We start from the raw sequence: 24618 nt of genomic DNA, 5'->3' as shown, positions 1-24618 counted from the left end.
TCGCCAGCGTATCGCGTGCTTTCTGTCGGGCAACGTCGAAGAGGGACAAAGTGGGGAAATTAAAGAAAACGCACGCGCACGAGGTGAACTTACAGTTTTCTTTTTTTTTTCAAAGAGAAATTATGGGGAGAGGCGACAGCGGGTCGCCGAGCGGGCGTCTAATTTCGAGACCGATACACTCCGGCCGTCACGCCACCACCCCGCCCAGCCTCTTCTGGCAGAAGAGCCTGCGAGAATGAGCTCGATACCCATCGTCACGCCGCTAGCATTAGGGTCTCTCTCTCTCTTTCCCTCCCTCCCTCTCTCTCTCTCTTTTATTTTTGGTTTAGCGGCGTCTTGGCCTACGCGCGCGCGACCCTCCGCCACCCGAATGCTGCGCTGCAGAGTTCATTTCGGCCGTTCTCAGTTTCACGGGCGTGTAATTGGCGCGGCGGGCACCACCGTGGGGTGACGCTTCCTAGAGTGCAGGGGGGGGGGGGGGTCGCCCTGTAACGAGAGCCGCCAATTACGCCAGAACAGCGGGATGCCCCCACCAGCCGTACGTAGCCCCAACAGTCGCCCGGCGCCCCCACCAACCTCGCCCCGTGCACACCCCTATACCGGAGAAACCTGCCGCATGGCGTCGTGACCTCCGCTGCCGCTCTAAAGCCATGAGCTAGCGTACAGGCAGCGCCCCCGTGCGGACACGTGGTATACGAATAAACTGGAGCAAGCGTAGCGATCGAACGGTGGTAGAGCGCACACGCCATTAGGCCGGAGAAATACACCCCGAAGCAGGGCTCCAGACGAGCTCCGTGTTAGAAAAACTAATGAGAAGAGTGTACGCGAAAGGAGTGAACGACTATGAAGGCACTTTGCCCATTGCTGTTCGCCGTCCCGATCGTCTGCCAAGTGACGTTTGACGATTTGTACCCTGTCAGCATAGCCAACATTGTCGCAATGCAATTCTTGCGAATTCGACGAAACCTCTGTTCGGCTGCACTTAATTCCTGGTGTATACCTTGTCCTGTAAGCGCATACGCTCGCATTCGCAGGGGCACTAGAGCACTTTTCCGCTTGTTGTATGCGACGCGGACTGCATAACCACCTCTGACTGTGCCAGTGAACATTCCTCCGTGGCTGTGCGCTCACTGAATCACTGTTACGTCTTTTTTTTTCCTTTTACTCCTTTCCGCTTACCCAAGTGTAAGTACGGCCAACCGGGCTGCCTTTGCTCCATTGTCTGTCATTTATGGATACATGTATTGAGAATTATTTTCAATCTCGAAATTTACTTCAATCTATTTGTCGTCGGCGTAATAGCGTGTTTTACATTTAATAAAGTTTGCTATGTAACTCCCGTAATTCGATCGCACTGTTCAACACTGTGAGTGATGACGTCGATGCCGACACATCAGCACTCGGTGGATTCGTTTTCTGAAAGTAATTACTCGTTCAACTTATGTGCACTTTCTCGTTCTTCTATTTGTCGTGCCTCTCGTTTTGTTTTCGTCTGTGTACCCAAGTTAGAAGGAACGCACGCTGTTTTCGGGGCGCAGTAATAAACAATTCAATTCGATACAACTATGTTTCTCTCTCACGTCGCCAGCTGCAGCGAGGCAGTGGTGTTGTGGGGTGGGGGGGTAGGCGTGCATGAGGGCTGAATCTAGCTACGTCGTATGCTTTCCCAAACTCCCTTCGTTAGCAACCCTTTTCCGTCGGCTGCCGTGGCGGGGAAACGAAGCGCGCTAACGTTTGTCGCAAAACTCGCGCAACAAGCGCGTTGCAAGCAGGTGAACTCGGTCGACGGGAAAGGCAGCGCGCGCGCGGCTGCCGTTCGCCGCTGGCGGCTGTGTTGGCGTATAGTATGCACATGTGACAACCGTTGGGGACGGCCCGTTCTGCACCGGCCACGCTTGCGAGCTCAAACCCCGGTTCGGGAACGCTGCCGAGCGAACGATTCGAGCGTGCGCAGCTTGGCATGCATGCAGCCCTGGGTCCATGGCTATAGCCGATAGCCGCCGGCGCGGCTGCGTGCGACCGGAGGAAGCGTCCACTCAACCGCGCAGGATGTCCCGAACGACGCTTTGCGCATGATATGTTGTGCGTGCTTGCGTGTGTTTTTAATCGTGTGAACAAACTCACAGAATGAAGCCAGGAAAAGCGTGGGCGGACACCTAACTGTTTTCTTTTTTTTTTTGGGGGGGGGGGGGATCGATTGTCGAAATATTAACGAAAAGGGAGATGGAAGAGGAGGAAAAAAAGGTTGGGAGCCGAAACAACATTTGCGCTATACCATGGCCTCCGAGATTGCGCGGTATCTCGGAGGCGGTGGCTTCGCTGCTGCGCTTGGCGCCGGCTAACATTCCGAGGTCTTGGTTTGGTATACTACATGCACGGATGTATGGCGCGAACTTAAATCGACGTCAATAGCAGGTTTGCACAGAAGCGCGTGCTCCTGAAACAAATAACTACAAGTCAAGGGACGCTCGCACGAATTCCGACAACATGTTGTCTGCCTTGTTCCATTCCTCTTTCTCGCTTTCTTTCCTTCTTTCGTAATGCCTTTCTTTCGCGCGTGTCCATATGTAATATTGTTAACGATATAACGCAAACAAAATAGTTCGCGCATTTTTTGCGGCGGGCTCATTCACGCGTCAACGCGATGGTTCGGAAGGTGAGCCAGTTTTTCGTCATAAGTCCACAGTTCTTTCGCGTACCTTGACGTGTGCATAGCAGCGGTGGAAAACGTGGTCGCCTGTGTGCAAGCACTGTTCGGTGAGCGGGCTCGTTTTCCTCGTGCATGGCCGACTCTCTGCAACGAGCTCACCATAGCGGGAAGGAACGAGGAAAGCGAAAATATAGCCAGTTTATTTTTTAAGGCAATAACTTTATTAGCGAGCTACCTACGTATTTCAGTAGTGGATATGTTTCTAGGCCCCTTTTTTTTTAGTGAGCCGATCCCGAACACAGTGCCGTGTAAAACTTTGGGCCCCTAAGTATGTGCCTCTGGGGCTGGTGCGCGCGCACACACACACACACACACACACACACACACACACACACACACACACACACACACACACACACACACACATATATATATATATATATATATATATATATATATATATATATATATATATATATATATATATATATATCTTACTCTTCGAACAGAGGGCTTCTAGCACAGAAGCCCGATACTGTAACATTTACACCACCGACGCTTTTTCCCGACTACGGCGTTCCTTATAATCAAATTGTAGTTTTCGCCGTGCAAAACCCCAGAAAATTTCAAATATTATTCAACATTTCAATACTAGTCAATATGCGTGCCGATACCGAAGCTAGTGCAGCATAAAACTGTGGCCCGATCCCGAAGAGTGTGGCGTCAAAATATTGAAGCCGTCCGCGCCGCCTTTTCTATACTCCACTCACGATAGCGGGCGCACGACATTCCCACCCTCAACTGGCTCGGGTAGACGTTGTCCTTGATCGATTTCAACTGAAAGGTTTAATCACCTTACAACATCTTTGTCTTCGATTATTCCTTCATTTTCTTAAAAAAAAATATTTCTTTCTACTCCGTGAATGATTCTGTGTCTCTTTGCGCTTGGTCGTGCCCCTGGCGCTACGCAATGGTAGTTAAGAGTTCAAGCACGCGACATTCCTTTTTCTTTTTTTCGTACAATTGACGAAGCGTTCGTGTATGCTACAGCGCTGGGGCGCTATGACGTAAAGCTGTTCCAAACTTTGCCATTCCAACTCTGTAATAAAGCCGCCATGATTGGTCAAAAATTTTTCAGGCCACTCCCACTTTGCCTGTCTCTCACGCTACGTCACGAAAACGGCGCAAACTCCCCATCTGATATGATGTGCGCACACTGAGTATGCACGATTCGACCGAACGAAAGAAAAATAATTATTTATCATTCAACGCCTTTATCGCCACAATGCTCTGCCATTGATCAAAGGTTTTCGCGCTGCGCCCACCTCGCCTGTCTGCCACATTACGTGAAAAGCGCTAAAACAAACCGCGTCAGAGTGACGCGTACGCGGTAAAGACGCATTAATATGCCGAACAAAACTTTTTTTTTTCTGAATAGCTGGAGGGTGCCCCGTTCTCAGTGGAACGGAAGATGGCTGTCGTCTGATTGCTGCGACACTATAGCAACTTGGAGCGGCCGTGGAGCGTTGATTTATTTGCGTACAATAAACATTTTTACGTGGCAGTATAACGTTATCAAGCTCTTTCGGCACGTATACGACATCATTTTGCCAACTGTTCTTTGTTGAGGATCTGTTCTGGCGGCATTCCTAAAGTTCCGTTCCACGCCGCCGCGACTTTCGACCAGCCAGCGCAAGTTAGGTAAAGTGAAGCGGACCAATCGCAAACGCCCGCACCAACCTCCTCGTATACACCCGCCGTGGTTGCTCAGTGGCTATGGTGTTGGGCTGCTGAGCACGAGGTCGCGGGATCGAATCCCGGCCACGGCGCCCGCATTTCGATGTGGGCGAAATGCGAAAACACCCGTGTACTTAGATTGAGGTGCACGTTAAAGAACCCCAGGTGGTCGAAATTTCCGGAGTCCTCCACTACGGCGTGCATCATAATCAGAAAGTGGTTTTCGCACGTAAAACCCCATAATTTTTTCACCTCCTCATACGGTTATATACTTTCAGTGCGCTGGCTTGACCCTATCGAAGCCCTCTTCATTTGAGCTTGCTCCTCGCTTTTTATCAGCCAAATCGATAAGAAAATCTGTTCAATGTAGGCAATGCTATTCCCTTTGAAAGCAAAAAAAGTGACCTCCTACAAATGAGGAGCTCGTTTGATTAGGCTTATCAAACAACGCTGCGGGTTACCGCCCGATTCTTGTGTCGTTGATTACGTAAATTTGAGGTCAGGAGATTAGAATAAGAAGAGATTGGGATAGTTCTACGTCATAGAGCCCCTAATACCCGACCGAAAGCACAGCCCCATACTCCTCGCCCAAGCATGTGCTATGATAACTCTTTCCGCGAACAAGCTACTGTGTTTCGACTGCTCTTACATATTGAGTAACGCTAGCACATGTATATCTTGAGTTGTGTCACACACATGGCATATATAATCATAAGTAAGGATATCCCGAATACACGCTGCACCCAACATGCTTTCAGTTGGTCGCATTAAAGGATCACATTATCGAATATATGGCGCGCCCATATTTAGGCCTACGTCAGGAAACCGCAGGTACGTCGTCAAAATTGAGGAACCCCAGCTGCCCTGTCATGTCAGGAGCTTGTCCCACATATACGTGAAGACGAAAAGGTGAATTTGCGGACGCATAAAACCGCAGCTTCTGCTACTGAAAACTGTTCCCTCCGCCCGGTATGTATATGTATAGCTTTGCGCTGCGTCACTGCTGTCGGCACGCGAAGTTTCAGCGCTGGCTGCCCATTACAGAGAGGGGATTCCCCTCTACCCCCCCCCCCACCACTTTCCGATTAAAAAAAAAACACGCCCGCGGTGGATGTACCTCGGCCAGCCGCCCGAACCGAACGAGGTGGCTTCCTTCACGAAACGTTTAGATAGATGCGTGGATAGCCAAGCGGGAGGTCGCGACCTCGGTCGCTCGCTGCCCCCTTCGGAGGGCGCCAAAAAGGGGCGGACCACTCCTAACTCGGACACTTAGCCGCGGGGCCAATTTGGGGGGGAGCTGCGTGCGGGGGGGGGGGGGGGGGGCACCTATACCCGCGCAGTTTCGGCGGCGGCGTTATAAAATTATCGACGCGCACCGGCCAACACGTCCAAGCGTGGCAGCTAATGGACGACGCCTCGCGCTTCCCACGGCTACGTAATACGAGCCAATCGCCGCGCTTCTTTCTTCCTGTCTTTTTTTTTGTATCTCTCGTTTTCATTGATCTGTTATCTGCGCGCCTACGTGATGGTGATTGCTTCTGTGCACGCTCCTCACTTTCCTGTACTGAAGCTGCTGCCCAAACGGCTCATCACTTTCACGCCTCGCTGTTTTGTGCGTGATCGAGCTTCTTGCTTTTTCGTTGCGAGTTCGTACATATATATATATATATATATATATATATATATATATATATATATATATATATATATATATATATATATATATATATATATATATATATATATATATATATATATGTATGTATCGTGGCTCCTGCGCGCCCCCTTGCGTCGCCTCTCCTTCGACGTTTGAGTCTCCGAACATTTTTGACCCCCTGGCGGCGGGATCAAATGGCTGAACCGGCTCGCCCTTTCCCGGTCGCCGTCCATCCTCTTTGACCCAGCCCGTGGGTATGTTTACGGGGGGCATGGTGGTGGATGGGGAGGTAATTATGGCGAAACACGATACTGCGGAGGACCTCATCGACAGAGCGGCCATGCTTGTCGTGCCTTCGTTTTCCTTCCATTCCTCACTGCGTAACTTCAGTACAAGCTGCCCGTTACGTCATCGCCGCTCTGTGCGGTTTGGAGGAAGCGTCGATGTGGCCACCCTTAAAGAGATCGATAAAGGGAAACAGCAAGTCAGCCTAAAGGCTCATAAAGTACCGATTAAGGACTGCATTTTGTCTTGTCCTCGCGTTTTCTTTTTTTTTTTTGCGCCTTACCTTAAGTTATGCAGCACTGTATTTTTGTAAATCTAGTCCTGAGAGGCCGATAATGCAGTTGAAAAATAGGATCAATGTTTCTTTTTTTAAAATATCATGCTAAAGCTCAGGCAAGGACGTCAATGTGACGTCACGAATTTCAATAAATTTCTCCTTGTTGGGTTGTTGTGGGCTCAGTAAACATGCTTGAAACTTGTGAAGTTCAGACTCTGGCGCTTTTAGAACATAATGCAGCTAGTACTTATCGATGAACAAATAAATAAAGCGCTTATTTTCAAGAAAAAAAATTAACTGTAGCCAGAGAAGACCGTCAAAATCCGCGACGTCAAGCCAAGCTGGTGCGGCAACTTTGGTTCTTGAGCTTTTCCTGGGCTTACCAAGCATTACCTCCGAGATCTGGCGGCGCGTGCTCGCCTTATCTCGGAAGCTATGTACGTAGCATAGAGTATGAAGGAATGAATGAATGAACCTTTATTTGAAGCATTGACTTGTCAGTCGAGGTGGGAGGGTCCCTTATTCCAGGAACCATCTGGCTTGGATTCTCAAAACATTACCTACAGGGAAATCTGGCACTAGCGTGTATAGGAGTTGCCTAACGAGCAGTGTGCCGTCATAGGAATCACGTTACATCGGTGTGCGAACGAGGCTTGAGTTGGCTCGGGTTGAGGGAGGCTTGGCCTAAAACGTGAATATACCTGCGCAGATAATGCGTTCCTAAAATAAAATCTTCATGACAGGTTTTCCTTCACCCGTATTGCATCTTCCAATGCAGTTTACTTACCTGCAGTGCATAATCAAGCGAGGAAAAGTTTTGATCAAAACCAAGAAAGACGACAAACTGTCGCAAAGCTAGCGCAGACCTTGTCGTCTGCCCTCCGCGTTTGGCGGTCCGCCGACACTTTTTTTACGCTTCATATAATCGCACACGGAAGCGTCTGTCCTCATAATTGAATAAAATACGTTTATATGTAGTATTACAGTTAAAAATTGTTTTTACACACTGTTTTAATATAAACGAGCCGGCAGCCGGAATGGTGCTATAGTGAGGCGCGCCTTCAACGGGTCTGCGAGAACGATTCCAACCGGAAACCACCACATCTAGGTATTCTATAGCACCATTCTCACGCATACAACAGCGTCGCAACGCCAGTCAATCCCTCTATGGGTGACATTGCGAGAAGCTCTATGTTACCAAACCCATTCGCACGCGGTAAATAGTGACTTTCCTGGTATCGCGTAGCAACCTAATTTACTAAATACAACTGAAATTTTCTATGTATTTAGTGTGCCATTGAAAAAAAATGCCCAGGGCATCAAGTGCTTCCAAACTGAAATGACCATGTAGCGCTCGTTGCTACTAAACATTTGTAAAGCTATTTGTAAATATCGATGATAGTGAACTGCGAAATGCAGCTAGTGGGAAGGGAAATATGACTGCGCAAATAAATAAATTAGACGAAAGCACAGTGTGCATGGAAGGCAGATTGCATAGGTCATGCTCTCCACGTTACAACATACATGCGATGGAAAAATGAATGATGCGGTTGGACAAAAAGATTGTTGCGGAAATCGTCCAAGATTATTGTGAAAACGAGCAAATATAGCTTATACGCCGACCGCCAGAAATGGACAGACTACTACAGCAACATACTCTTGAAGTATACGGCTGACGTATAGATAACGGCTTGTGATGATTGCGTCCTTATCTATGGTCTACACGTTTTGGCAGACAGCGTGATCGCCAGTGCGGGCGACGACGACGATGGGTATGGCGAAGGCACGACGCCCGCACGACGACAACGTGGCGACAATTGCGTGCCCGTGCGCCTGCGTTTTATTATCGGCTAGTTTACTTCCGGAGGCCAGATATAGCCCTCCAAACCACTCGCTTTTAAATCACGCATATCCCTCGCAGGGCGGGGAGATCGGTGTAAGCGAAGCTGTGATGACGAGCCGGCAAACTCGAGAACCATCGGCGCATTTCGACGAGACCCGCGCAGCGCGGACTTCGGCGACGAAGAACATCCCCTGGCGGTGGAAAAGCGCGACACCACTATACAGCGACAAACCGCAGCGCCTCCACTTTCAGACGTCGCAAAGCTCTCGCGTGACACAGCGTACGGCTCAGAGCTATTGGCCGCGAGATCGACCTATAGGTGGCAGCACCGTCGCCCCGTTAGTGTGGATGCGTCGCCCGTGCGGTGTGTGGAAGTGTAGGGAGCTACTGTTTTCATTTCGCGATTCTGTGCTCCGTGCCCGCAGAAAACGCTTCGTTTACCATCGTGAGATTTTGTTCGGTTCCGCAATGCAGCACATATTGCACAGAGCCAGGGATAAGCTTTCACTACTATCCCGTTGACGCGGCACGTCGCCGAGAATGGCTCGTCAGGCTTCGGAACGGCAAGGCGCCTTCCAAGTATGCGTTGGTGTGCAGTAAGCACTTCGACGATGGTGCGTTCAAGCGTTCGCTGACGAAAAAAGGATGGCGAGTAGTCCAATATGATATCACGTTTGGGAATCCTAATCGGCAATCTGGGCATTAATGTTTGCTGCATGCGTAGTTGCTGTGTGGCTGCTGTGCGTGTGAAGATTGTTGCAGTCCGCGAAAGTTCGTGTCGGCGTGGCCTGGGATGCCAGTAATGAGTTGCCTGTGCTTTTATATACTTCAAGTAAATTAACCATGTGTCCATGCATGCAATTTATTTTATAAACTTCATGCGCCGCCTGCGCAGTGAATTCAAGGTTCACGCTCAGCTGCGAGTCCGTTTAAACGACCGTCACCGAGCGTGACTAGTTGTCACGTTTTCCGTTGTCTTTCCTCAGCCACGAGAACTGTCTCTGTGTTCAGAAGTGTAAATACGAGCACAGAAACACGGCAAGTATGTACGCATGATCTCGTACAGATCAAACAGTGTCGTTTCGCGAGCCAACAGCGGATGCTCCATTAAGCGATGAACGAACATGCGCGAGCGAATTTATTGCTACGGCTCATATTGATATTTTTTTCTCTTTTTTATAGGGGGGCGGAAAAAATTGAAGCCCGATGCACTGCATTGAAGCACCACTGCAAATTCAAGTGCCTGCATGCGAAAGTAATTAAAGGGATCTAATGATTATGATACAACATAAATTATACGTTGCATGCTTTATTTGAGCTTCGTGTAACGGTTGCAACTGGTTATAAAGCGACTCGAAAACATTTTACAATGGTAGTAACACTCTGAAACTAACTCGCGATTTCGTAGGCCTGGCTAAAAACAAAAATTGATAAAGCAACATAAGTTCTCTAAATTTATCGCATGACGTAAACACATCGCAAATCAGCGAGTCAGCTTGGTCTGATGTAATGTAAACAAATCGCGATACGTGCCGCGACCAACTACATCCGAACAACTTGAGGCAATACTTTACCCTGCAGGGCATGTGCAATTCAATTCTGCTATTTTTGTCTCGTCGGTCAAATTCAGGTCGACTCGGTGTGGGTCTTTACTAAGCGCGGACGACTGCAGCACGAATGCGATAACGTGCACAGGACCGTCAGAGCAGCAGGTGGAAGCGACGGCGCTACACTCAATGATGTGGCCCGCCGCAACGACTTGGTCGCCTTCGACGAGACACCTGACACCGTCCCTAACATGGTTGAGAATTGTGCTTAGAGGCAAGGGTGCTGTAAAACGGAAAAAGAACGCATGTTAACCTCACAACACGTTGAAAGGAGACGAGCGCACATGGTGTGGTCGCGTTAAGCAAATGCTTTTTGCATCAGTACACTAAAAACGTACAGTGATTTACTTTACGAATTTCCGTTACAAAAATGAAAGAATAACAGGTTGAGAGGTTACTAACCATCGAACAAACCGTCCTCGTCAACATCCATCGTGATTTCGCGAACTACGATCGCTGCACACTGCGGCTGGAGCGGCGACGGGCCACCAGCATCCACACTTAGGAGCTTCGTCACCTCGCCGCTAGGAGCCGACTCTGTTCGATCTCGAGGCCAATAGTCGCGGTGACATCCTAGGAATTAAAACTGCATATGTGCACTCTCCTACTCGAACACAATTTGTATACATCACAATAAAATGTATTCACCCGCGGTAGGCACGCGTACAGGTGTGATATACGAACATTGAGTGCAATGTAACGTGTCGCACGTGCAGTACATCGTACTTGATATCAACAAAAGAAACGAGCAGACAAAACGGTAAATGGTGTCTGCTTGACAATGGCTTTGTCATTTCCACTTCAAAGATACTGGGCTACAGCGCACTTGCGAAAACATTGTCGTCAACCTCGAATTCACAAACGGCACCCGGGGCCCGCACAAGTGCACGGAGTACTCAGGAGTAATCATTCTGGTTGCACGAAAACTTCGCCTCGAGAGCCGGTTACGCAACGCGTATACACCGGCGTTAAGAGTCAGTAAGGTTCGCTTACTCACTATTTATAATCGTACCTGACGTGAAACGCTTTCAAGTGTTTAAACAACTTTTTTTCCATGCAGATCAGCCTTTGTGTCGCTGGTTCCAGGACGGAACCTGAACGCTCAGAGTCCGTTTTATGGGTGATCCTGATATCTCCTTTCAGCCGAAGGTATACAAACATATTAGCTTGAAACAACCAGCTTTCATTTTCCAATGAGAATTTTACATTAGCAGAGCAATGTCGTTAAGTTGTGAGTGAACTCCATTCGAGTCGACTCTCTTTCAGAGGTGAAAAGCGAGTGCACTATACAAATTGTGGGTCGAGTTCGTTTGCAATTCTCAGGTTGTCGATGACCGGCTGTGCACATTTGTCGTTCGGCGGCCAACGGTCCCTGCAACTCGATCTGTAATACGCGAGGGCTTGCGCCCTTTGCATCGGCTGAGAAAGTGCGGCCGCCGACCAGCAACACGGGCGAGAAAGACAAAGTTATTGGCTTTAATTATTGCGGCATGTTCTCCCAGTTGCCACATACTGCATGTATGCGTCGTGGGGACCTCTGTCCACTGCAAAGACATCGCAGTTTCTTGCTCCGCATAACAAATTTCTCAATTTCTTTAGCGTTCGATATTTCGACCCCTATACGAGAACTCTTATTGTTTCTTTCTCTATATAAGCTTGCAGTTCGCCTTGTATAGCTTGCTTGTACAAGCGAGCGTTTCTTTAAACCCCTTTGCGTACGTTCCCGTAAACTTCGTGGAATACGGTGGGGTCATACGACTGTGCCAGAGGGGTTTCGCCAGGCCTGTTTAAGCTCGTTTTACGCGCCTACATAGTGTACTCAACGCAGACCACAGAACGAAATATTTATGTTTCAGTAGATGGAAAGCTAGAGCATGGCCAGCACACAGCTCAAAATACAGCAATGCGTACGCCACACGTTATTCGCGTAATTACGAAATACTCAGAATTATTGGCTGCGATAACATACTCATTACAGCATCTGTCAGGCAACAATATAGCCTCGCACCATATATAATGTCGACTTGAAAGCATTTTGACCTATCAGTTTTGCTGCCTGTGCTGTGCTCAGAAATTGCGCCCAGGAGAGTGAACAAATCGCGAGCAGCGTTTGTTCGCGCACACCGTAAAATAATTCACCCCTTAAAAGTGAACAAGGGTGTAAATCAATCTATAACTCGCACCCTTGCAGCATTTTAGGTGTAAATTATTTTACCGCGTAGAAGGAGGAGAAAACATTTATTAAATTAAATGAAGACACACGAACGACGATAGCTTTTGCTCCTCCTTGGTTCCGTGTCACGCCATTGAGGGGACCCCTTGGTCCAGGACTCCTACGGCTGTCGCCGCCCTACCTTTTTGTTCGCCCCCCACCCTTTTTTTTTTCAAACGGCGGGACATAGCCCGTCAAATGCGGCAGCGTCCAGATGCACGATAACGAACAGTCTGCAGTCATACCTTTCGTTTGTCCACAAAGACCCTGCGCTATAGCTAAGGTGAAACTTAATGTGAAGTTTTGCGAATTCCGCCCCTGGTAAGCAACAAGCCTATAGGTGTGGTCCGGCGTTCTATAACATGCCAGAATAATGACTGAATACGGAGATATCGAAATGTGGGAGCTGCGTAGGACGTTGAGGGCTGGTTGTGCAAAGGAACGCGAACGGAGGTTCGAAATTTTCGTTTTACGCCAAGGCCCGGGTCACTACTGACCCCGTATGAAAAAAAAAAAAGAAGAAGAAAACCCCTCTGATAGTTTTTGTGAAAGCGGTAACAAGACAGTTGGCCAATGGCAGGCACCACCTACGAGCAGCAAGGTTTTTCTATACTATGTTCGCCTTTGGTGCGTCTTGAAGCCACTTTCGTTCGCTTCGTGGAGCGGCACCGCGCTCGCTTTCGGCTCCACGATCGCACGAAAATTACGACCGCATGGCTTCTCCGCTGTCGGTTTAGCTCGCGGAGTTGTTCCCAAATTAGAGACAACTGCGCGCCCCACGCATCGCGCACTGAGCAAGCACCTCGTTGTGCTCGGCGATCTCTCTCTTTTTTGTGGGCGGCACGAAAAAGAGAACAGAGAGGGTCGTCCGTTTGAAGCGCGCGCGACCGACGCGTTTGAATGCACGTGACGCGAGGAGGCGGTGGCTGCAAAGCAAAGGGGCGGGGCCCGACAGTGCCGGCGCGAGCACGAGTCCAACGCGACTAGCTCGATCTCCGAACAACAACAACACCAACAACAACAACAACAACAACAAAAGAAGAGCTGTTCGGAGGAGCGACAATGCACCGGGGGAGGCTTCGGGGTAAAGTATGGGCTCTGAGGCGTTGCTGTGTAGTTGCTGCTGTGCTGTTGCAGGCGCTGCAGCAACAGCGCAGATTCGGAGCACTTCCGGTATGTGGAGCAACAGTTTCTGCTCCTTTCTGGAGCAAGATTGTTCCAATGGCAGATTGAGAGCACTCGCGCAGGCGAAGTTACTCCGCGCAGAGCCAACCGCAAACTGATCCTCGAAAATCGGCGGAGCGAAGCGCAAACATTGGCTAATGTATATTTATTTTCCGTTTCTTCGCAACATGCTTCGCAGCCTGTGCTTACGCAAATATCTACGGCGTGCGATGGACGCCGCTATGTCGCGTCGTGCGCTTTTTCTCACGCTGATCGAGGGCGGCAGCTTTGAACGCGACAGTTGAAGTTCGCAAAGTGTTGGGATGCACCTGACCGCGACGCTGAAGTGACCGCTTTCGAGCAAGCTTTTCAAGCCATGTTTCGCCTTCGTGCCAAGAAGACCAACAGTAGTTGACTACGTCGAGCACGTCATTCGCTGCTACTTGCCGAGCGGATACGCGCGATTTGTAAGGATATAGTGGCTTGAGGAGAGCGGACTGTAAGTAATAGCACATCATCCTACGAGGCTATCACGCAAGTTACACGCCGCGATGTCGGGACAGTACTACGCATACGATAACCAAACATTACTCACCGCGACCGGTGTTAAGTGGACCTGCTCACCGTTATAACGATATTAGAAGGCTAACTGCTGATCTTCCTGCAGGACGGTCGCGGAAACGAACATTGTTGCGATACAGTCTAGAAGGCTACAAATACGTACTACAACCATAGCGTAATTACGGTGGCTGAAGCGTAATATCATGACGATAAGTGACTGGGAAGAAGTCTGCTGGTTCTCTCCGCGCGCCTCTACTGCAAAGTCGTGCCTGCGCCCTGCATGGGAGCCGTGCTTTCTAGGAGAGGGTAGGTTAGCCTCGTACCAATGTTCGAGTTCGACAGTGCCCTGTAGCTTTTTAGAATTCGGGCACTCGACACTGTGCACAACGGTGTCGTCACCATACGTGTCGCATTAGCTTTGTCTCCCGTTCACCTCTGGACGTATTTCTTTTGCCCCGTCCCCTTGTGAATTTCATAAGGCTTTACGTATACTTCGTGGCTAGAATTGTCCATCTACACGATATCTTCGAAAGTGTTTCATTTTCTCCACAGCCGCCGACAACCGTACATAACGAAGCCACAAGGCAGAAGTCCGCAATGTGTAAAAGATCTTGATTCGAAAGCGTAAAAAAATGGCCCATTGAGCGAATGCGCATGCGGTATCTGTATGCCAGCGAAAGAACGGCACCTAATTACTCATTGGCTGCGACACCACGTCATGAGTATTCTAGTACACTATGCTCGTGACACTTGCTCGCGCTTGCTGGCTCGGGCAGCACAAACCGCTATGGGGTCTGAAGCATCTACGTCATCGGCAACTGCAACTTTGGCAGTAGCCAAACGTGGCCGTCCACGCCTGTGCACGCACCGTAGACGAAGTACGGGAGCGCGGAACGCAGCAAAACGAGCGAGGAGAAAGGAAGCGGAATAGACCATCGTCGTCAGCTCTTCCAACAGACGACGTGCGGAACAAGCATTAAGGCAAACATCACTCGCAGCGCAAAACTCGGAAGGACCGCTCAGCGGCGTCAAATTTGACATTAATGCTTTAGCATTCACAATTGACTCATATATGAAGTGCTTAGGTGTGGCCGGAATTTTTAAAGCGAAGCTATTTATGGCTAGAGTTGTGTGCGCTTTTGTTCTTCGTGTGCAAAAACCGTGGGCCGATCCCGGAGATAGTGCAATACCGGGCTGACACTCGGTGGAGGTGAAGCAGGCTTCAGGCACTCCGCCAGCTTGTATAAAATAACTTTAAGGTTATGGGGCCAAATAGAACCCGTATCAGATATTAAGTTAATATAAAGAACCGTAATATAATCTTTGACCTGCGTCAGCCATGTCTGCGTTTGCACCGCCCTCTCTTTCTCGGCGTTCCAAGCACTTGCGTATCTACTTTCCTTTCCTTGCGCTCTCTCGTGGGGGGCAGTCCCGTCGAAAGGTCACGCGTATAGTGTACTAGAATAATGTTACTGTAGTACGCTATAGTCACGCGTGTCTAGTTTCCTCCGGCTCCTCGAGGCGGTGGTCCCGTCGTCCACGCGAATGTACATAAGGATCACTGTAAATGAGTCCGTACCTATGTTCGAAATTCCCCTCCCTCTACCTCGCTTTTCTGTTCCCTCTATCCCGTCCCCCAGAGTAGGTATAGCCAACCGGACGCATTTCTGGTTAACATCCTTGCCTTCTCTCTTTATTTCTTCCTCCTGCTCCTGTGTTACCTGCGTTTCGTGTGCTAATCAGCTTCTCTGGTCACCCACCTTCACGGAGTGGAATGGCTCATGACTTATTTATTTATCTTCTGGGTACGTTTTGTTTGTTCGTTTGCTTGTGCCCTGCCTTTTAAAAATTACATCTTCCATTGTTGGTCAGTGCTTGTACTGCCGCTTGTCTCTACGTCTCTGCAGTGCCGTGTGCGCTACACGGTGCACGATGGAGAGGTCGTTGCTGGCGGGCGGAGATGCAAACGAAAGAACACGCAAGGCATGCTGGGCAGCCATGTACCCGGTTGCACGGTGCGCGCGAGCGCATCTTTGCTCTGGCGGCAGGACTTGTGTATCAGTCTATAGGATTTGGAGGCCTCGCTCTACGCGGTGTAGTCGGTCGATGACTCGCTCGCGGAATTCGACATCTTGTCGAACTCAAATGCGCCGCACAACGTGCCACTGTGACAACTCGCGGACCAGTTGTATACCATAGAATACTCAAGTTATGAGTAGTGCGGATTCAAACAAGATGTTCTAGCTTATTCTGTTCCAGCTTTCTGAATAAGGGCTGTGGGCTAGTATTCACGAAAATGCTCTTACGCTAGCACTGTTCATAACAGCAAATGCCCCGGCAATACCTGGGGCCGAATTCACAAGGATTCTAGTTTGCAATATACTTTCTTCTGATTCGTCGGGGCCATCGCTAATAGTATCCCCGGCGTCACTGTTGGGCAGTTCTTCTTCCTTACGAACTTCACTGTCGTGTAAGCTGATCTAGATCAACTTTTTGTTAATAAGGGTCCTGATGTTGTACATAATATTAGCGAAGATAACCGGCCAATAGCAAAGAGCCCTCAGGAACGAAACGGTTCTTGAATTGGGCACCCGATTCTATACAGCCACGAAAGAGGGAGCCACGATCTGCTTACGAGGCGCAGAACTGGCCCGCCCTGCCCTGGCCACTTGGTCACGTGGTGATTCGCGATGAGCTCTGTAGATAGATGCAAGAGACGAATAGGACAGTGCTGACGCACTCACCGGTACCAGTCGAATCCGCGGTGGTAGTGCTTGTCGAAGAAGTGTGGCTCGGGTCCTGCGGCCCTCACCTGCGGGTGCAGTCTCAGGTACTCCAGCACTGCCCTGGTGCCGCCCTTCTTCACTCCGATGATGATGGCCTGCGGAAGGCGCCGTTCGGGACTCTCCGCCACATCCGCGTCGGGCGCTGCGGCGGCCCGCACACCGAGGTGTGCGCGAGGCTTATTGGACCTGGTGACGTTCCCTCCACGCCCGAATTCGAGGCTGTTCACACCATTCGCAGAATCCGTGGTCACCGAGTGCGCGTAATCACTGATCACTTCACCGTCAGCGAACTTTGATGCCTGTTCATCGGAAGTAGTCTTCTCGCCATCGAGTACTTCGTTAAAGGCGTCGATATCTTCAGCTGCGCCGAACGCCTGGCTTGTCCACTCCGGACGAATCTTCGGCTTACTATTCTGAGTTACCCCAGTGTCCCGCCTTCTACTGCCATTAATGGCTTCCGGTACGCGGGATACCTTCGCTATCTTCGGGGACGGCGTCGTCTTCAGAGCCAGGGTAAGCCGGCCTGGAGGGCTCGAAGCACTTCGACGCAGTAGTCGAACCCTTTCGGCAGTGCCGCTGCCTTGCCGTCTACCGAAGCTCGTTTCCAGATCGACGTGTCCGCCCGGAAGCGCGACGTCAACGTCACGACGTTCCTTGCCGCGTCCCTTCCGGATGTCTCCGGACGTGGCGCTGGCTCCCACGACGTCATCTTCTGCCAAAGCACCTATGGCGACCGATTGGCTCGCCGCGCGGTTTTGCTCGTTGAGGATGACTTGGCGGGGCAGGGATTGTTCGTAGTGGGCTCCCGACGCTAGCGTCAGGTCTGGCGCGAAGAAGGCGTAGCCGATGAGGATGCAGAGGGCGGCCGTGTAGACCACCAGGCGTCGCACGGATGTCCTGTAGGCGGGACTCATCGCGGCTGTCCCGTTGGCTCATCGCAGCCCGGCCAACTGCGCTGACGTCACCGACGCGTGCCGGCGTGGACGTGGGCATGTTCCGCCTGTGGGTGAGCAGGAACCGTTGCACCTGTAAGCGAAGAGAAAAAAAAGCACCCAAATTAAAAGGCAGTCGGTGTAATTAATTCAGCGAAAGAAATACTTCATTGTTTCAACGTCAGATGAGGCTTCGTGAGCTCACTGAGAAGAGCGAACGATGTCAGTTTCTCGCATTCCGTGATTATCTTGTGAGTGTGTCTTCGCGATGGTTCGATTCTCTGAACTAAAAGTGCCGTTCCGACTGTTCGTCCAGTACATTCGTCCAGAACGGATAATATAATTGTATGTTCGGTTCAGTGACACATTGAGCTATCTATATAAAGAGCATCGTAAGAACACATATATCAAATCAATGAATACACATGTGTATGTCACAGACAGTCTTGGTAAAGCAAAATGAAAGAGAGAAAACAAGTTTAGTGTGTCAAAAGGTGGCTCAACTACTTCGTGAGCATTGACAATCACGAACATGACGCGAGAAATTTACCATCGGGTAGTTGAGAGTGGAGATGACATCGTATTCCAATGGTTGACAAGTCATTTTGGTACCCTTGAAAGCGAGCAAACAGACGCAGCCATTTGATCTTCACATGGCAGTAGCGATTGCGTCACTATCCCGATGTCAAGAACAGACGCAGTGGGAAAGCTCTGTGCGCTTGCTCACTAGCTTACGTTGGCTCAATGAGATTCGGCAGACTCTAAAAACCAGCGCCTTTGTTGTCTGGGCCCTTCCACTATAATGCGTACTCCTACCTAATCGGAATGGCCACAAGTCCACATGGTGAAGTTTGTAGGTGCAAAAAGACGATAGCGCACCTTCTGTACGACTGTCGTCATTTCAGTGCACAAAGAAAAGTCCTCTGCACCATGTTCGACAAGAGTGATAACCATCCCCTTATACGGGAACCAGAATTTTTGGACCCTGGTCCCAGCCGACATCGGCCCGAAGTGCTTTAAACGCGCTTGTGTGCTTAACAAAAAGGGGGCTCTGAAAAACTATAGAATGTGCGAACTGATGCGTTCCTTATTGTTTAAACCTTCTCTTGTTTTCTTGTCTTTTCTGCCTTTACCATCTCCCCCTGTGCAGAGCAGCCAACAGGACACTTACTCTGGTTAACCTCTCTGCCTATCATTCTTGTTTTCCTTCCTCCTCCCTCCTTCGGTTCCTTTGTCCCGTTGAAAGGAGAAGCTGCGATTCATCTGTAATTAGAGGCCAACTTCTTTATTCTTTGCCAAGCCATTACTCCTACCTACAGATTTTTGGCTGACAGTGGAAGTCTAGTGTCATGGGGCCGCGCTGTGGCACACGAAATTTCATTTGGTGAACAGAACCAGTCGAAGAATGCTCCAGGCCCGACACAAAGGCTAGATCCTAATTAGCAGGCCTCAGTGAAAGCAAGCTCTCCGGAAGACGTATTAAACAAGATATCTTTGTCCTCCGAGATTCGTGATCTCGGAGGTCTAGTTCGACGGAGCACGCGATCCGGGAGACTATACGGTCGCAAGTGCCAGATGTGTCACGGCCATGATGCATACGGGGTAATCATTTTTAAGTTTTACGGAATTTTTAAAAATCGTCTCTGGCAGACAGCGTAATTGTTGTCCTTGAGCTGGATTATTTGAAGATGCCGGCATCATTAGCACGAAAAATTGAAACACATATAGGAATAACTAACGGGAAGTACGCTACTTAACTTCTTAATTAATTACTCTATGGCACATATTCTAATTTACGAACTGTAGCCGGTGAGATTGCAAGACGTATCCACTGGGAATGAATTTCCAGGATGAAACCAGTTTCGAGTTATTTTTGTGCTTCAATGCATACAAGAGCGTTCTGTTAAATAAGTAAGTGGAACAAGGGTGCATTTTTTACGGCAAGGTTGACGGCGGATATCTCCAAACTGGGGTCATTTTGGGCATTCATTTCCAAGTGGATACGCCTTGCAAACTCACCGGTTAGAATTTGTTAATTGCAGTATGTGCCGTAATGTAATTCATCAAGCAGATAATTATTGCATTTTTTTTACCTTGACGAATGTGTGTTTCGATTTCTCGTGCTGGTAATGTCCGTCTCTCTGAATAAAATCCAGCTCAAGGACGAGAGTTATGTTAGCTGCAACAGGCAATCTTTAAAATTACCGGAAAACTAGCTTAAACTGGATTACGCCGTATCTAGAGTTGGAGCCTGTGCGAGCTGGAATTTCTGCAGCCCGAACACAACGCAGGGAATAAGTTTTACGACTTGAAGCTACGTCGGGAGTGGAGGGGAGGAGGTGCCGGAAGTCTTGCTTTATAGGCGCGTTTTTAGTGTGCTCCTGTGCCGTTGTTTGCGAGGTGCACTCCACTGTATACGCACCTAAGTTATTTCCAGCATAATGCCGAGGTACTTAACTCGCTCGTTTCCGCTGCGGGCGAATGCGGAAACATTTTCGTTGCAAGAACTGTTAGCCATGGGCTGGCACTCGCCCTTATAGGAATTCAACGTTAGCCTGAGAACGTCATCCTGAAATATCATGAATTACCCAAGCCAGACGTAGAGTGCTTCGTTCCATGTTCGCGCTTCCATTTTGAACAAAAAAACAAGCAAACAAATTTGCTTTTTTGTTTTCTTCATGCTAAATAAAGTCACGGTTATTACTTTAATCATCAGTTTCGTTGCTGAGCTATGAACATCTTGCCCTTATTTCGAATCTACGGTGTTCCGTAAATCTTCTCTTGAAACTACTGAAATATCCATTTTGTCAGGGTGTGTATCTTGTTATACGCCATGCGACACTGTCTCAACGCGTGGATTCAGCGTCTTTTTCCGCGTACTGTATCGCAAAAAATACTGTAATTTATAATAGCTCATCCTTAAAATCCGCGAATACAACGATATGAAAGAGGTATGCATGAGACAGGTTGCCAGAATGGCTAGGATGTCGATTACGAGCAAGGAAGTGGCGTTTAGAAATTCGTATACTATAGCGTGCATAAGTTGAACGCTTTAATTACAATGCGTACGCTGCAAACGAGGTTGTGTGCGGGTGCTCTCTTTTGCGATAATTTCTTCAGAAGCTCCAGAAAGTTATAGTAGCGCTGTCAAGAAATAATGCCCGAACCACAACTAAAGTAACCTGAAGTGGCATGCAGTTAGCGTTGCGCGTGCTCGCCTGCAAGTAAACGCAATGGACTTGTAGTTATTGCCCGTTATACGTGTTTTATCAACGGTATTGACTAGGCGAGTGAAATTTAACAACTGTTTTGCTACTGTTGTGGAGCTACGGTGCACAGGACACGCTTTCGTGAGCGTGGCGTAGAGTGAATCGAACTATATTATTCGATTTTAATCGTTCATTTAGTAACATACCCTTTTTTTCTCTTTATAAATACACGTTGAATCCGTTGTGCGTAAAAGAAAAAAAAAATTCGTGTAGACCACATTCCCGATGTCTGTCCGTGTTAGCGAAACTTCCCTAGTTTTCGAGAATGGCGCATCGAAATACCACGCATGGTATATGCAATGTGCGCTACACACACACACACACACACATATATATATATATATATATATATATTATCCCCAGTGGCTACTGGCGTTGCGATGTCGAGGTAGCGTGTTCATTGCCGGCCGAGGAGTCCCGACGGGGTCAGAATGCAAAAAACGCTCGTGCATGTCGTGCATTTGGTGAACGTTGAAGAACGCCAGGTGGTCGTAAGTGACACGGATTTGCCCACTACGGCGTCTCGTACACATTTAACCGAATGTATAAAATTAAGGAAATAAGCTTTATATTTCTTTCTTATTGAAATGAAAATAATAGAAAGAGATGTAGTCACCTTGTAACGGTGGCGGTTGCTCCTTTTATTTATTTTTTATCACCAAGCGAAGTCAACACAACTTTAATATTTCGCTTTGTTTAGAAATGAGCAAATATTCGATATTCGAGTGAATAATTGGATGTCGTTTTTCCTTTTTTTTTTCTGGAATACTTGCATTCGATCGGATTTAAAAACATCGCTTCACTCGAGTACACCTAATAAATAGTCGAATAAGTTAGCAAGTACGTCAATTCATATGTGTAGGAGATCAGTGCGGTACATATACTGGAACCAATTGTTAACGTAGTTACCGAGACAGACAAAATTATCGACACATGTCTAATGTTGCCACTTTATTTAATCAATGCCTTTTAGGCACTGGATAGTTGCACCTGCAGTTCTTCGTTCATGCAAATATATATGTGCGCATGCCCGCGCGTAATTCTTTTCTACATGCTGATTTGCACGGACCATGTAAGGAACGAGAAATTAGAGGAAACGACACACGAAATCAAGTGAAGTAGAAGAAAACGACAAAGAAAATGCTAGATTTATCGGCAAGAAGCTTGTTCACGAAGGTGGCTGTGAAAATGCTGGAACTATTTGTACGCTTCTCAGACACAAACATTATTAAGCAGAGTTTTGTTTATCTACCAACACCTTCCGCCCTGCTTTAAACGTCTGCAAGTGATATTGTCCATATACGTATACCGTTACTTTCGTTCGACAGCAAGCAAACACTTCTGCGTCCAACTCAAACATTGAAAACCATTCATTCTCTTGCGTCTTTCGATACGCTCAACTTCCTCCAAATTCAGTGGCATAGCCAGGGGATGGCACACCGGGCACGTGCCATACCTCCCCCCCCCCCCCCTTCTGTTTTAATATGCAGCCTGCTTTGCCCCCCCCCTCCTCCCCCCTTCTGGCTTCTGGCCAGAAAAACTTCTGGCTATGCCACGGGCCAAATAGGATTACCGTTCCAGATTCTTCACATAAACTTACCTGCGAAGCGTTGGCGATAGAAGAACATGTCTGCCGAATTGGCCCGGTCGGTTGGAAATCCACACTGATGACGAAGGAATCACCACTGGCTGTCGTGCCGATCTTGAGCTTGACTTTAATCCTCGAAGGTTTATCGCGGTCCACGACGAGCACTTCCGACGACCCTGGACTACGTCGCACAGTCTACGCTTCTCGGCGAAACAACAAGTACACACCACGGAAATGCAGACATCATGTCACCAATCCAAAAAGCCGAGGTCGCGCCAGATGTGGCTCCAGGACTGGCTATGACCGAACGATGGCGTGCGGGGTCTTTTATTTACAGCCCGCTGAGAATGGCTCCTATATAAAGCCTGCCAAGTTCAACTTGAAACTGTCCGTCATCTGAAACGAAGCCAGCTAGGCCGATACTTTCGGACGTCTGGTTTGTTTCGAGCCGTTGGCTTCTAGAAGAGATGTACGTCTTGGACCCTGGCAGGAATGGTACGACGACATTGAAGGAGTTCCTTTGAGTTGGTTGTTAACCTACGTAGCGCTCAAGCAGGAGTCATTGGGTATCACACGCGCGTGGTCAGTTAGAGATCACGTGGATGATATTTAAGAGCAAAAGGGGGGAAGGGGGCGTAGTTGAGGGTCTGAAGTTCCCTGCGGTCAGCAAAAAGCGCGACGATTTTCGTAAACTTAATTTGCATTTGGATTCACGTAACACTGTAGCAGCGTTACACTTTCCAACTCCACAGAATTGTTGCAGAACAAGCACAATCGGCCATTTCAACGCAGTTTAACTGTATCTCACATCGCCAACAGGGACAGTCGAAGTACGTCTTGTCGATGGTCGAACACATCTAATACCTCCGGATATCGACGCCTTCTTGACTTGATTTAAGCCAGGTTTTGTTGTCAGCGTCATCTGCGTTCTTCTGTAGTACTCGCAGAGGTGAAAAACTGGGGAACGACCGACACTGTCACTCGCAGTCTTTGCTTGTCCTGAAACTTCTCGGTCATCAAGCGGCCGCCAGATTGTCCGTTGGTCGTTCCGCTAGGAGTGACCTCTCTCTTGTGACCCTAGCGAGAGAGGTGCCGTATCATCGTTCGAGACACGTGACCGTGACCGCGAAAGGTTGCGGCGATCCTGCGCGCCGTCTGCTCCGGTGGCCCGCGAAAACCGTCTGCTACCGGTTGCGGGTCCGGTCCGCTTTCGAACGTCGCGCGTGGGACGTCCGCGTGCGGTGCGAGGCGAGAGAGGGCGGAGTCACTCGCACCGCGTGTGGCGCCATCTGGTATTCTTTAACAAAGGTAGTCTCTGGTTAAGCCCTGCGGTTCGCAAGCTGTTGCGACCCAAAGTAGTTGCGACACAGTTAATAAATTAAGGCGAGGAATCTCTGCCTGTACAGTGTGCTTCTGCTTCCGGGCTTGCAGTTGTTAGCGGCGCAAGGTCGGCGCTTGTTACTACTTGGCGTTATTTCCCATTGCCGCAGCTTCCATTAACTCGCTGCAGGTTGCCGGAGATTCAGAAGGCATCATGTCGGATTTTCTTCTCTCCTCTTCTTTCTTTTTCTCTTTCTTTTATATAATAGAACTTTAAAGCTTTTGCACTAATATATGAGGCACAAGAGGAAGTACGTCGGTCTCCTTAAAAATAATTGTTGATCTGAACTTTCGATTGCAACAGCAAAAGTATTAAAAATGGCAAACTTACATGCCGTGTTTATCCACTGCTCAGGAAAGAACAGAGGTATATCTTCCTGCGTCTTACATGGTTGCGATTCTTGAGAAGTGCGCTACCTAACTGGTGTTTATTAACATTACTTTATAATCGGTGCAAATGGCGCCGTATATGACCTAATCGCACCGTCAAAACACACTTAGTACAAGTACCATTCACAAGTGCAGAAGCGGCAATCTCCATGGTGGAGTCAACTGCTTACAAGTTAACACCGTTCTTTCTGTATAAATGTACTTCCGAATTCGAAATGCGCTCATTTTAGGCATATAGTTACATCCGAATGAATAAATGTATTCAGTGGCAGTCAACAAC

At 48.7% G+C, this 24618-nt stretch overlaps 1 protein-coding gene and 1 non-coding gene across 2 annotated transcripts in view; both read right to left on the bottom strand.

Moving 5' to 3' along the window:
- The window catches only part of LOC135921775 (heparan sulfate glucosamine 3-O-sulfotransferase 6-like), a 129442-nt gene extending 105660 nt beyond the window's left edge, over nt 1-23782 (bottom strand). Inside the window, exons 1-2 of the mRNA XM_065456077.2 lie at nt 22581-23782; nt 16738-17805 (exon numbers count right to left, since the gene is read on the bottom strand). Of these exons, the coding sequence (XP_065312149.1) occupies nt 16738-17693 (956 nt within the window). The 5' untranslated portion in view covers nt 17694-17805; nt 22581-23782. The remainder of the gene's footprint in view (nt 1-16737; nt 17806-22580) is intronic.
- On the bottom strand, nt 15150-15334 carry LOC135921784 (U2 spliceosomal RNA). The gene has a single exon (XR_010570630.1). It is a non-coding gene; the product is annotated as a U2 spliceosomal RNA (small nuclear RNA).
- Nucleotides 23783-24618: the final 836 nt, after the last annotated feature.

The sequence above is a fragment of the Dermacentor albipictus genome, chromosome 8 (assembly GCF_038994185.2).
Source record: "Dermacentor albipictus isolate Rhodes 1998 colony chromosome 8, USDA_Dalb.pri_finalv2, whole genome shotgun sequence".
NCBI lineage: Eukaryota > Metazoa > Arthropoda > Arachnida > Ixodida > Ixodidae > Dermacentor > Dermacentor albipictus.
Note: the sequence above shows the minus strand (reverse complement) of the source record. Positions and strands in the feature narration are given on the sequence as shown.